We start from the raw sequence: 12,425 nt of genomic DNA on the forward strand, positions 1-12,425 counted from the left end.
GGCAAATGCATGGCAGATGCAGTATAATGTGGATAAGTGTGAGGTTATCCACGTTGGTGGCAAAAACAGGAAGGCAGATTATTATCTGAATGGTGACAGATTAGTAAAAGGGGAGGTGCAACGAGACCTGGGTGTCATGGTACATCAGTCATTGAAAGTAGGCCTGCAGGTACAGCAGGCAGTAAAGAAAGCAAATGGCATGTTGGCCTTCATAGCGAGAGGATTTGAGTATAGGAGCAGGGAGGTCTTGCTGCAGTTGTACAGGGCCTTGAGTATTGTGTGAAGTTTTGGTCTCCTAATCTGAGGAAGGACATTCTTGCTATTGAGGGAGTGCAGTGAAGGTTCACCAGACTGATTCCTGGGATGGCAGGACTGACATATGAAGAAAGACTGGATCGACTAGGCTTATATTCACTAGAATTTCGAAGAATGAGAGGGTATCTCATAGAAGCATATAAAATTCTGATGGGACTGGACAGATTAGATGCAGGAAGAATGTTCCCGATGTTGGGGAAGTCCAGAACCAGGGGTCACAGTCTAAGGATAAAGGGTAAGCCATCTAGGACCGAGATGAGGAGAAACTTTTTCACCCAGAGAATCGTGAACCGATGAAATTCTCTACCACAGAAAGTTGTTGAGTCCAGTTCGTTGGATATATTCAAAAGGGAGTTAGATTGTGGCCTTGTAGCTAAAGGGATCAGGGGGTATGGGGAGAAGGCAGGAGTGGGGTATTGAAGTTGCATGATCAGCCATGATCATATTGAATGGTGGTGCAGGCCCGAGGGGCCGAATGGCCTACTCCTGCACCTATTTTCTATGTTTCTATAATCTTAAAATTAGAACTAGGCCATTCAGGAGCAAAATCAGGGAGCACTTTTTCCACACAAAGGGTAGTAGGAATGTGGCACTCTCGCCCCCAAAGGGCCGTTGTTGCTAGGACATTTGGAGCTTTCAATATTGAGATCGATAGATACATTTTTGTTAGTTAAGGGTATCAAGGAATATGAAGCAAAGGCGGGAAAATGGAGTTGAGGTGCAGATCAGCCATGATCTAATTAAACGGCAGAGCAGGCTCGAATAACTGCATGACATACTCCTGTTCCTAACGATCCTAGCTCCCCCTTTAAATGTATGCTGCTCTTTGCTGTTAAGAAATGTTACTTTTTCATTAATATGACTTGCATACTTATTATCCTAATTATATTTCAAAACAGACATCGACAGTTAAATTACTTAGAATATTATCTTCAATACAGATCTATCAGAAAGAGAATTTGTGTATGTTTAATATACAATTCAACAGCATGGTGCAAACAGTTGATGACTTACTCTTTTACAATAGTTTCATACCTGTTTTTTCCATCCATATCTTTTGATGTTTGCCCTGTTTGGTATTGATAACCAGCCCTCCATCCTGGTTTCTGATTTCAAAAATACATGTAGTGAATAAAAGTTCTTTGACAGGAATTCTGATTGCATCATCACTATAGGTCAAGTCATAAAGAATTATATAGAAATGGAACAAATTCCTCAATCAGGCTGCCTGTAATATCGCTGTCCCCTTTTTAAACCATTAGCCTTAATAGACAATACCAACATCTATAACATATTTTTAAAAACTTGCTAAAAAATAATGAAAGCTGGAGTCCTTTTTGGTCAAAATTCCACAGTATATATTTAATATGGTCAGATGGAATTGTAAGAGTATGTGCAGGGTGGGATACATGCTACAAATATTTCTGGGCTAGCCCTCCATCAAGCTGTTGCAGGTGGAGACCCTGAAGGTCAGCCACCGACCCCACTCCCCACCTTCACCTGTAACAGAATAAGGCAGCGCCAACCGTGGATAGCCAAGTAATTGCTAGGATTTATTCAGATTTTCTGTCCTCTGATGAAATGGAGGATAACATTGTGGATGCAGGAGATGGGCTGTTTGCCTAGCTCATGGCCAGTTTAATGGGGTTAGTTTGAGCTGGAGTTTAGTAAGCATAGCTGGGCCCCAAACATTCATGTTGGATCTTGATGAATTGGAAGAAATATTAGATGATGTAGAACTTGTCAGTTAGCTCCTGGACATGGAGTTGACCCTCCTAGGACAGCTTGCTTACTTCAACGATGCCTTTCTCATACCATGCCTTAAAGCAGATTACAGCAAGAACCTGTGGAAGGTTCCAGCTTTGCCACATAAAGACACGCAAGCCCCGAGGGGCACCTGCAGTATGGTACATACTTTCTCTTAGATGGCCAGGGTCAGTACTATTGGCATTTCAGGGTTTTGGCTAGTCTTTTGGGGGGGTTGGTCTGTGTGCTCTGGGCTAGTAAAACAGCACTTGCCTCTATTCCCAGCAACATTTTGGCCCTGCCCTACCTCTAGACCTTCTTGACTGAAGCCTTGGAAGCCATCAAAGCCATGACTGTGTTTACCAGTGAGGCAAGGAACATGCGTCACTTCCAGGCTCACACAGCTTTCATTTCTAGCAGCAAGATAATGTATCTGTCAACATTGACACAAATTGACACCTGCCACAACACATATAGGAGAACCTGTGGGATATTTGCCAATGAGAATAAGTAATGCACAAGCTCCAATTGGAGACAGGAAGCACATGGGATATGGGCCTGGAGCCCAGCCTCCACCCATACCAAGTCCCTAACAAATAAACCAATCAAGTGTGAAGAACTATACAGATGTACCAGATGCTCTGGTGGTCCCAATTAACTGGTCATGCCTAAACAGATCCCAAAATTAAACCAAAAATTCTTCAGTCACAATGCACGTCGGTTTTGTACTTACATTAGTTTATTACTGTCGACAGGGAATTTCCGATTAAATTTAATTGGTGTAGGTTTTCGCTCAGACTTCAAAATTTGAGTTGATCCATACTGAAATCTTGCAATACTCATTACTGATCAACACAAATATTTACTAAAGTAAGCTATAGCTCAGAATTAATGTCTTCCTTTCATATAGATTCAGCCCAATTCACATTACAAGAATCTTTTAAGTCCCTTCTGAAATTGTTTAGGAGAATCAAATAATTCCTCTCATTAATCTACTATATGCTGTAAGTTAGTGAAGACATACACTATTACGATCGATGAGTAGTAGCCATTACATAAAAACACTAATAAAATACACACAAACACACATGTACTGAAGAATTCTTTAAAAAAAGTGAATTGAAAACAGGAGCTTCAACAGTAAATCAGTGGAATCCCAGTTAAAAAGGCCTCAAGTTTGAATTCTAACTTACGACTGAAATTTCAGCTTGCATGCCCTTACTGAGACCCCTTGAGCATTTTTAACTGGACTACTGGAATGAAGCCTCAACTCTGTAATGGACCACTCTAATGTGGGATCTTCGGGGGAAGGGAAGAGGACAGATGGAAACCTCACAGAGCACAACTCCTGTCATTTGAGTACAAAGCAGAATCAACAGCAGATACAGGATAAAGTTCAAGCTAAACATGAGAAAAACTGAAAATGAGGGTTACATTTAAAAAAAATTATAGACACCTATATTTTAATGAAGTATTCATGATCATCGCCCCTTCCAAATGAAATCTACTGCCTGTATTTTATCCAGAAATATACTGAAGTTAACGACTTGAATTTTATGGGGGAGAAATTGGCCAGCCTTGCGTACGCTTTTTCGGCGATATTTCGCCTTTTTTGCTGGTAAAAGGTACTCACCTAAATTGGCCAAAGTTAACGAATGGCAGTTTTGAAATATTGCCGAAAAGCAGATCGACAACAAGCAACGGCAAAAAAAAAAAAAAAAAAAAAAAATCGCACAGCTTAAAATTGGCCGTTCGGCACACCCGTACTCAGGGTGAAAAAAAGACCGCTCAAGAAAAGCCTGCGTTCAAGCCCCAGAAACTTACCTACAAAAAAGGTACGTTTTTACATTCTTTTTCAGCGATTCATTAGTTAAGTGTATATTTATTTTTTGATTTTTGCAATTTTTTTGTGTGTTTTCTCTCCCCTCCCAGGGCCTGTATTTTTGCTGATGATATGTCCCGGGCTAAAGTTAGCAAGGACTGCGGTTTCCACTGTGAATCCTCGTGCAACCTTGATTTTTACCGTTGGGCAAATTTTTTTGCCAATCTTACCCGCTTAAAAAATGGGTACGTTTTTAAGTGGTATTTTTTCCCGTAAAATGACGGGGAAAAAACGATAGCGCCAAAAACTGAAATGAAGAACATGAGCATAGTGTCTTTAATGTAGGAAAACAAACCCAAGGCACTTCACAGGAATGTAATCAGACAAAAATTGACATCGAGCCAAAGGAAGAAATATTGCAATAGATGACTAAAACCATGGTCAAATATGCAGATTTTAAGGAGAGTCCTAAAATAGGTGAATAGATTTAGGGAGGGATTTCCATAGTTTAGGGATTAGGCGATTTAAGGCATGAATGCCAATGGTGGGACAAAGGAAGTAGGAGATGCATAAAAGGCCAGAGTTGGAGAAACGCAGGGTTGTTGGGCTGGAGGAGGCTAGAGAGATAGGAAAAAGCAAGGCCATGGAGGGATTTGAGTAGAATCATTTTAAAATCGAGGTGTTGGTGGTCCAGGAGCCAATGTAGGTCAGCGAGCACAGGGGTGATGTGTGAGTTAGGTACTGGTAGCAGAGTTTTAGATGAGCTCAAGTTTGGAAGATGGGAGGCCTGCCAGGAAGGCATTGGAATAGTCTAGTCTGGAGGTAACTAAAGCATGGATGAGGGTTTCAGCAGCTGATAAGCTGAGGCAGGGGTGAAGACAAGCAATGTTATGATTGGAAGAAGACAACCATTGTGATGGAGAGGATATGGGGTCAGAAACTCAGCTCAGGGTCAAATGGGTTGCCAAGGGTACAGTGGTTCAGCAAAGAAAGTGGCCAGGGCAGAGGTAGGAATCGGTGGCGAGGGAACGGAGTTGTGATGGGGGCTGACGATGGCTTCTGTCTTCCTAATGTTTACTTGGAAGAAATTGCGGCTCATCCAAGACTGAATGTTGGACAAGCAGTCTGACAACAAAGAGGCAGTGGAGGGATCAGGAGAGAGATGGTGGTGAGGTAGGCCTGGGTGTCATCAGCTTACACGTGGAACCGGACATCATATCTTTGGATAATGTTGCTGAGGAGCAGCATGTAGATTAGAATTAGAAGATCAAGGTATAGTACACTTAACCAAAAAATTAGATTTTAAATATTTTCTTTGAACCTTATACTCAGTCTCTCTTGCAACATATAGTTGTGATTTTTATAATATTGCAACATTATAAAAAAACAAGTTAAGTTATGAAAACTATAGGCAATTCAGGAGCAAAAGGGTAAAGCAGCCATGGTTGTTTAAAAAAATTATAGATACCATGCTAAGCTATGTTCATTATTTTGCACATTAATGCTATTAAAAGTTGGCATTTTAATGGTTTGAAAGACAGTACCCCCTTGTACAAGATGAACTCTGAAAACTAGTTGTGCATTTCTACACCACAACGAAAAACATGGGAATTATAATTTTGTGGGAAATTCCAAAATTATTTAATATACAAGGTTATACAAATTCTCTAATTTTACTTTATAATGCTTCATATAAAAAGTAGAGGAATGATTTTAGTTATATGCAATAAAACATATAGTTATCTAAAAAAACTGGAAAGTCTGAGTACTCAAAGCATTAAAGCATTACTTTAAAATTGATCAGGCAATCTGAAGCTCCACGAACACATCTCTAACCCTTGAGCAGTCAATTGAAAAATTATGGCAAATTGAAACACAAATGACTGGTTCTTATTTAATTGGAGATTTCTTATTAAATTAAAATGTTAAAACATTCTCATGGCTATTTCTGCAGTTTATCAATAAAGACCGTATATAGAGGGATAAAAAGGAATGCTGTCCCTTAAACATCGCAAAGCGACTTAAGCAGATACGAATAGAGTCAGACGTCAAATGCCAGCCAGCAAGCAGAAAGTGCATATAGAACAAGGCTTTCAATTACTCACTGGAAAAAGATAGATAAGACATGTGTTGCAAGAGGAACACCCAACTAGGCACAAAAAATAAAAGGCATTTCCATAAAAGATGTAAGTAATCTTACATAAGATTTTTAACTCTACCATAATTCAATCCTGATTTGACTTGGATTCCTTAAAATAACTAACCTTTTAATGAATGTTCAATTTGATAATGAAGAATGTTAGCAGCTCAATACCAGTGTGGGTAGCTATCAGTGACAAAATCTGAATTTGAACTCACAAGTACCAGTCACTGCAAGACTACTTTCCAAAATTGGAATAGCATCATAGAGATGATGACAGATGCCACCAGTTTAATTCTATTTTAAAGAGAATTTTTCATGTTCTAAGTGAGGGGTGCAATTGCTATAGAACCAAAAATGTTTCACTTTTGAATGCCGAGAGTTAGCCCTGAACATTCTTAGGTGAAATATAGCACAGCAAGCCGCAAACTAAAGCTCCCTCTTCTTTGCTCAAACTATTTTGTCTTAAACACTCCATTATGTACCACTATGAATTTCTCGACTTACCGCACCAGCCAGCTTTTTGGCCTCTAAATGAGTGCTAAATTATAGCCAGTTTTTTTTGATGCTGGTCAATTGTGTCAAGATTGTCCAAATTAACTTTATTTTGGACTTTACAACCATCAGGCAAGGGAGACTTTATTCCTTTCTTTCTGGGCTGAATTGAAATTGTGGTCCCAGAGATGAAAGAACAGTGTGCTAATCCACTGTACCACTCAGCCTCCCTGAATTTGGCAAGCCCACCTGCTTGACCATGGGCAGCTCGAGTAAAAGAACCTAACCTTCAGTGTGGAATGCACAATGTTTACAAGTGTAAAGTTAAAAATAAACTTAGTAATTATGTTTTGATGCTGATTTCTTAAAAAATGAATCTGCTTTTACCAACATATAAAGGATGTACATAAACTATTGTTCAATTCCTCAAAATAATGTTTAATTAAATTAATTTCTGGAATACCTAGACACAAAGGGCTTTGTCCTAAAGTAAACTGAGTCAATCTTACCAGCTACATTTCCATCAGAATCTTCTGTCTGTAAGCTGGCTACACTTGTGTTATCCATACGGAGCTGGAGGTCCTGAAGCTTAGAACGAAGCTGCTCAAGATCACTGTCCTTACTATCAAGCTGCATTTGGAGCTCTGTACGAACGTTAGATTCCTCTGCTAATTGCTGTAATATTCAAACAAAATAGTCAAAATGAGAGAAAAAAAATGAGGTGTCTTAGAATAATAGCAAAACATCTTCAAGGCAACTTTCAGTTAAAATGCTTTAATAAAATATTGTACGCGTGAAAAGTCATAACTGCAGCTTTTTTGGCAGTTAAATCACAATCCCATGTTTGTAAATCATAATAAAACTACATGATGGCATGATTTATTCCCTGAAATGTATGGAAATAAAAGCAGCATTTAGCAAACCAAATGGCCATTCAAGTCTCGATCTGCAGAGTTTGTGATCTCACCTACATCAAAACAGGGATGCAACCTGGGCAGTCCACAACACTCTCTGGCTACATGTGGCAATATGTTGGACCATATCCTCGCCCTTTCTGGTTTGACACTGAATTTGCTGCAGTCCACACTACAGCAGGATCTCTCATATATTTATCACAATATATTTATTTATATATTACACACTATCTCATTTCAGGAATACTTGACCAGGGTGTGTAGATAAAACTGTGTCCCCATTTTGAAGTCATACATTTTACACTTATTATTTAATCTCTATTATAAAGGCCCCAAGTTTCCACATGATTTGCTCCTGATTTTTAGGAGCAACTGGTGTAGAACGGAGTATCTTAGAAATCGGAATTCTCGTCATTTAGTTTGCTCCAGTTCTAGTCAGTTAGAACAGTTTCACTTTAAAACAGAATTTTTTTTTCAAAAGGGGGCATGTCCGGCCACTTACGCCTGTTTTCAAAGTTTCGGCAGTGAAAACTTACTCCAAACTAACTTAGAATGGAGTAAGTGAAGATTTTTGTACGCTCGAAAAAACCTCGTCTACACTTTAGAAAATCAGGCGTAGGTTACAAATCAGGCGAAGGGAATGGTGGGGGGGGTTTACAGGGAAGTTTACAAACATTAAACACTTCAGTCTTACAAATAAAGAGCCATCATTAATAATAAATGATAAATACATCAATAAATCAACCAATAAATCAATCAAAAAAAATTAATAAGAAATAATTTTAAAAAAATCAATAAATAAAAAATTTTCTACTTACCGACTGCAGCACTGGGAGCTCTCCAACAGCGTGCTGGGATGCCCCCCCCCCCCCCCAGTGTGTCTCTGTCAGTGTCTCTATCTCTCTGTCTGTCTGTGTGTGTCTCTCATTCTCTGTCTGTCAGTGTTTGTGTTTCTGACAGCGAGGAGAGAGGGGGGAGGGATGGGGGAGAAGGGGGAGGGAAGGAGATAGGGGGGGAGAAGGAGATGGGGGGGGGAAGGAGATAGGGGGGGAAAGGAGATGGGGGGGAAAGGAGATGGGGGGGGAAAGGAGATGGGGGGGGAAAGGAGATGGGGGGGGAAAGGAGATGGGGGGGGAAAGGAGATGGGGGGGGAAAGGAGATGGGGGGGGAAGGAGATGGGGGGGGAAGGAGATGGGGGGGGAAGGAGATGGGGGGGGAAGGAGATGGGGGGGGAAAGGAGATGGGGGGGGAAAGGAGATGGGGGGGGAAAGGAGATGGGGGAAAGGAGATGGGGGGGAAAGGAGATGGGGGGGAAAGGAGATGGGGGGGGGAAAGGAGATGGGGGGGAAAGGAGATGGGGGGGGAAAGGAGATGGGGGGGGAAAGGAGATGGGGGGGTAAAGGAGATGGGGGGGAAAGGAGATGGGGGGGAAAGGAGATGGGGGGGAAAGGAGATGGGGGGGAAAGGAGATGGGGGGGAAAGGAGATGGGGGGGGAAAGGAGATGGGGGGGAAAAGGAGATGGGGGGGAAAAGGAGATGGGGGGGAAAAGGAGATGGGGGGGAAAAGGAGATGGGGGGGGAAAAGGAGATGGGGGGGGAAAAGGAGATGGGGGGGAAAAGGAGATGGGGGGGAAAAGGAGATGGGGGGAAAGGAGATGGGGGAGAAGGAAATGGGGGAGAAGGAAATGGGGGGGGGGAGAAGGAAATGGGGGGGGGGGAGAAGGAAATGGGGGGGGGGGAGAAGGAAATGGGGGGGGGGAGAAGGAAATGGGGGGGGGGGGAGGAGAAAGAGATGGGGGGGGGGGAAGGAGGAGGAGATGGGGGGGGGGGGGAAAGGAGATGGGGGTGGGAGGCTGAATGGGCCGGGCCCGAAACTTCGGGCAGGGCCCGTCCCCAGCACCAGATTTACAGGTAGGTGGCGTTGGGTCGGGTCGGGGGGGGGGGGGGTGGTGGGAGAGAGGGAGGTTCGGTTCGGGTCGGGGCGACGGGTCAGGTCGGATCCAGTCCGGGGGCGGGGGGAAACCGGGAGTCGGGTGGGTCCGGAGGCGGGAAGCAGTAGTCGAGTCAGGTTGGGAGGAAGCAGGAGCTGGCCGTGGGAGGAGCCTTATTCACGCAGCCCCAGTGAGGCCATTCGGCCAGGGCTAGGGGCTGCGTGCTTCGGCCCCTCCCACACAGTTTCGGGCACCTGGAGCAACTGCACTTGTGTGCCCACTGTAGTGCGCATGTGCAGAGGTCCCGGCACTGTTTTCAGCGCAGGGACCTGGCTTCGCCCCCTTCAGCTCCTGCTGCGCTGCGCCGAGGGCCAGAGGACCTGCAGGGAGGTGGAGAATACGGAGTTTTTTTTTAGGTGCACTTTGTGGCGCGAAAAACGGGCGTCCAGGTTGGGACTGCGCCGTTCTAGGCGCGGCTCGAAACTTGGGCACAAAATGTCTTTGTCCATAGTTTTAATGGAAACTGGCGATGTCAAACTTGTCATGCTGTAATTACATGCCCTCCCCACTAGAGGCACTGCAGTGCCAGCACTGGTAGGAGTGTGTAATTACAGCATGACAGTGGACATATGAATTTACAATAGAAACATTTACAGAAGCGTGCACAGCTAAGATTTTTTAATAGATTATCTATATAAGAATAAAAGTTAGCATATACATGTAAGATTTCCTTACTGCTTGCATTTCATTTAAATCCTTCTGATACTTCACAACCAAATGACTGTATTTCTCCCTCTCTTGGTTCAATTCCAGTTGCAATTTTTTGTTTTCTTTTTCTTTTTTTCGGACATCTGCTGTATTTGCTTTCTTTCGATCCACTTTTATATCTTTTCGGTTCATAATCTCAGCAAGTTTATTAACAGCCTAATTGATGCAAACATACAACATGCATGTAAATGTACCCACAAGACAGAAACTACGAGAAAACTGCATTAGAATGTGGCTAGTTAAATAGTTGAGAGCATTTGAAAAAAAATCTACCTGCGTCTTCAGTGTACGTTCCTGGTTAATTATTTTTTCATAATTAGTTTTCATGTTGTTTAAATCTTCCTCCCTCTTCTTCTGTAACTCTGAAAGTAGTAACAATTATTTATATAAAAGCAAAGAGTTATTTATGATAGTGCGAGTACTTAATGTTGATGTGTGATACATTTACTTAAAACAAGTGATAAAGAACCACCATATAAGTTTCCAACACTATCGGTGGCTCTCTGATAGAGCAATCCAAAACTAATTCCAATGCCCTGCTCTCCCCATATCTTCCTCTGCTTCAAATGTTTATCTATTGCAGCCTGGATTGTTCATCTATTACAGCTCAGCCAATTTACAGCATTATAATCATTTGTGTATGATAATAACTATATATTCAGACAGCTCAGAGTTTTAGAAGGTTACCATCTGAATTTTAAATATTTTAAACATTTGAACACATCTCATACTATTTTATTTTATTTTCTAATTGACCAAAATTCTTAAACAGGATTATAACAGGATATATAAACAATACTTTCTCCCTCCTCTTGCTCTCATATTACCAGATACATCGCAGGGAGTGGTTAGGTAGAGACCCCTGAACCAGGAGGTAAGTGTAAAGCCACTTACTTCCTAGATCCAGCAGTTCTCGCCTTGCATTAGCTGGCGGGTTTCATGAGGTGTGCAAAACCTGACCAACTAAAGTTAAATTCAAAATGGAGGTTAACTCAGAGGCTTCCAACCTCATTATAATATTTAAATGGCCGACCCGCCTCCTGGAAAAAGGACTGGCAGCCCGGCTCCTCATCCCGCCTCTGTTAAAACCGGAAGTGGGCGAGTTTGAGACAGGTCCTGGTCGGGTTTCAGATTTTTACCACTAACTTCCCACACAACCCCAAATCACCTGTTCTTTTAGGTTAATATTTCCCCCACAATGTCATATCCAAAGTATTTATTTAGCTAGCAGTCAATTTTATAAACATTTTTCTAAAAGTAATCCATGCTGTCAATTTTGTGAGTTACCTTCTCTATAAAATGACTATCTTTAAATAAAAAGTAACCTTGCACAAAGGAATAAATACACATGTTGCCAGCTACGTCTGGCCGCAATCTTTATTTTATAACTTCCCCCTTCTTCTCCTTAAGGTGCTACTGGTGCAGTTCTGGTACCTCACTCAAGTAAGCATCATTTATGTGTGAATTGACAACGAGCACTGGCAGGCTATGGAACTATTAGAAACAATACAGTTGATCCCTTGCTTGCCCTTGCCTATATGCATACACATGAACTTTCCAGCAGGAGCCACTAGAAAATCATCAGGAGTGGCAACCGTGTATAACTTTTCAACTCTGCAGCACTCTTTTACGACATTTTTACTGATCAATTTAAAACAATGAGCTTTACAAGAGGCAATATTTGGCAAGAACAAAATAGTCAATCTAAAAGCTATTATGATAATGTGATCAGATACATTCCATACCTTCTCCCATAGATTTTAGTTTTTCATCAAGCTCTGCTTTTTCCTTTGATAGATTTTCTACATCTTTGGTTAGGGTTCTATTTGATTCCTCTAGCTAAACATGAATAAACATAAGTGCATATTTTGATGAAAGAATTAATGCAATGCTAAATATCATTAAAGGCATGATGAAATAATGAAAGGTTTAAACATTATTCCAGCTAACATATGCAATAGTTTATACATTATTTGAGTTAGTGAGTGTAAAACTTTCAAGCTTACTAAGGTAATGGTGTTTTCCTTCTCATTTTGCTCTTGCTTGTGTCGCGCCATGACTTTCTTCAGTTCCTGATCAAGTTCAAAACATTGATCCTCTGCAATAGCTCGAGCTAGCTGCTCAGAATCTGCTTTAGTTATAGTTAGATCCATTTGTGAAGATAATGATTCCCTGGTGAAAGACAGAAAAATGAACATATATAATAATGGCAGTCTCAAATATATTCTCTGGTAAAGAATGCAGTATTATATAGTTTGTACAATAAACATTAGTGCCTAAAAGTTGAATCGGAT

General features: G+C 41.5%; 1 protein-coding gene across 3 annotated transcripts in view; it reads right to left on the reverse strand.

Annotated features, from left to right (window-relative positions):
• Window positions 1-12,425, reverse strand: part of rock1 (Rho-associated, coiled-coil containing protein kinase 1) — a 324,482-nt gene that overhangs the window by 35,679 nt on the left and 276,378 nt on the right. For 2 of the 3 annotated variants that reach the window (XM_070892926.1, XM_070892932.1), the window contains 6 exons: window positions 12,138-12,303; window positions 11,877-11,970; window positions 10,405-10,493; window positions 10,099-10,287; window positions 7,028-7,193; window positions 1,351-1,421 (listed from right to left, as the gene is read on the reverse strand). In XM_070892926.1, coding sequence (XP_070749027.1) covers window positions 1,351-1,421; window positions 7,028-7,193; window positions 10,099-10,287; window positions 10,405-10,493; window positions 11,877-11,970; window positions 12,138-12,303 — 775 coding nt within the window. Of the gene's footprint in view, window positions 1-1,350; window positions 1,422-5,988; window positions 6,033-7,027; window positions 7,194-10,098; window positions 10,288-10,404; window positions 10,494-11,876; window positions 11,971-12,137; window positions 12,304-12,425 lie in introns of all 3 variants that reach the window. The other variant, XM_070892939.1, reaches the window with a different exon arrangement.

Source organism: Pristiophorus japonicus, chromosome 1 (assembly GCF_044704955.1).
Source record: "Pristiophorus japonicus isolate sPriJap1 chromosome 1, sPriJap1.hap1, whole genome shotgun sequence".
Classification (NCBI taxonomy): Eukaryota; Metazoa; Chordata; class Chondrichthyes; family Pristiophoridae; genus Pristiophorus; species Pristiophorus japonicus.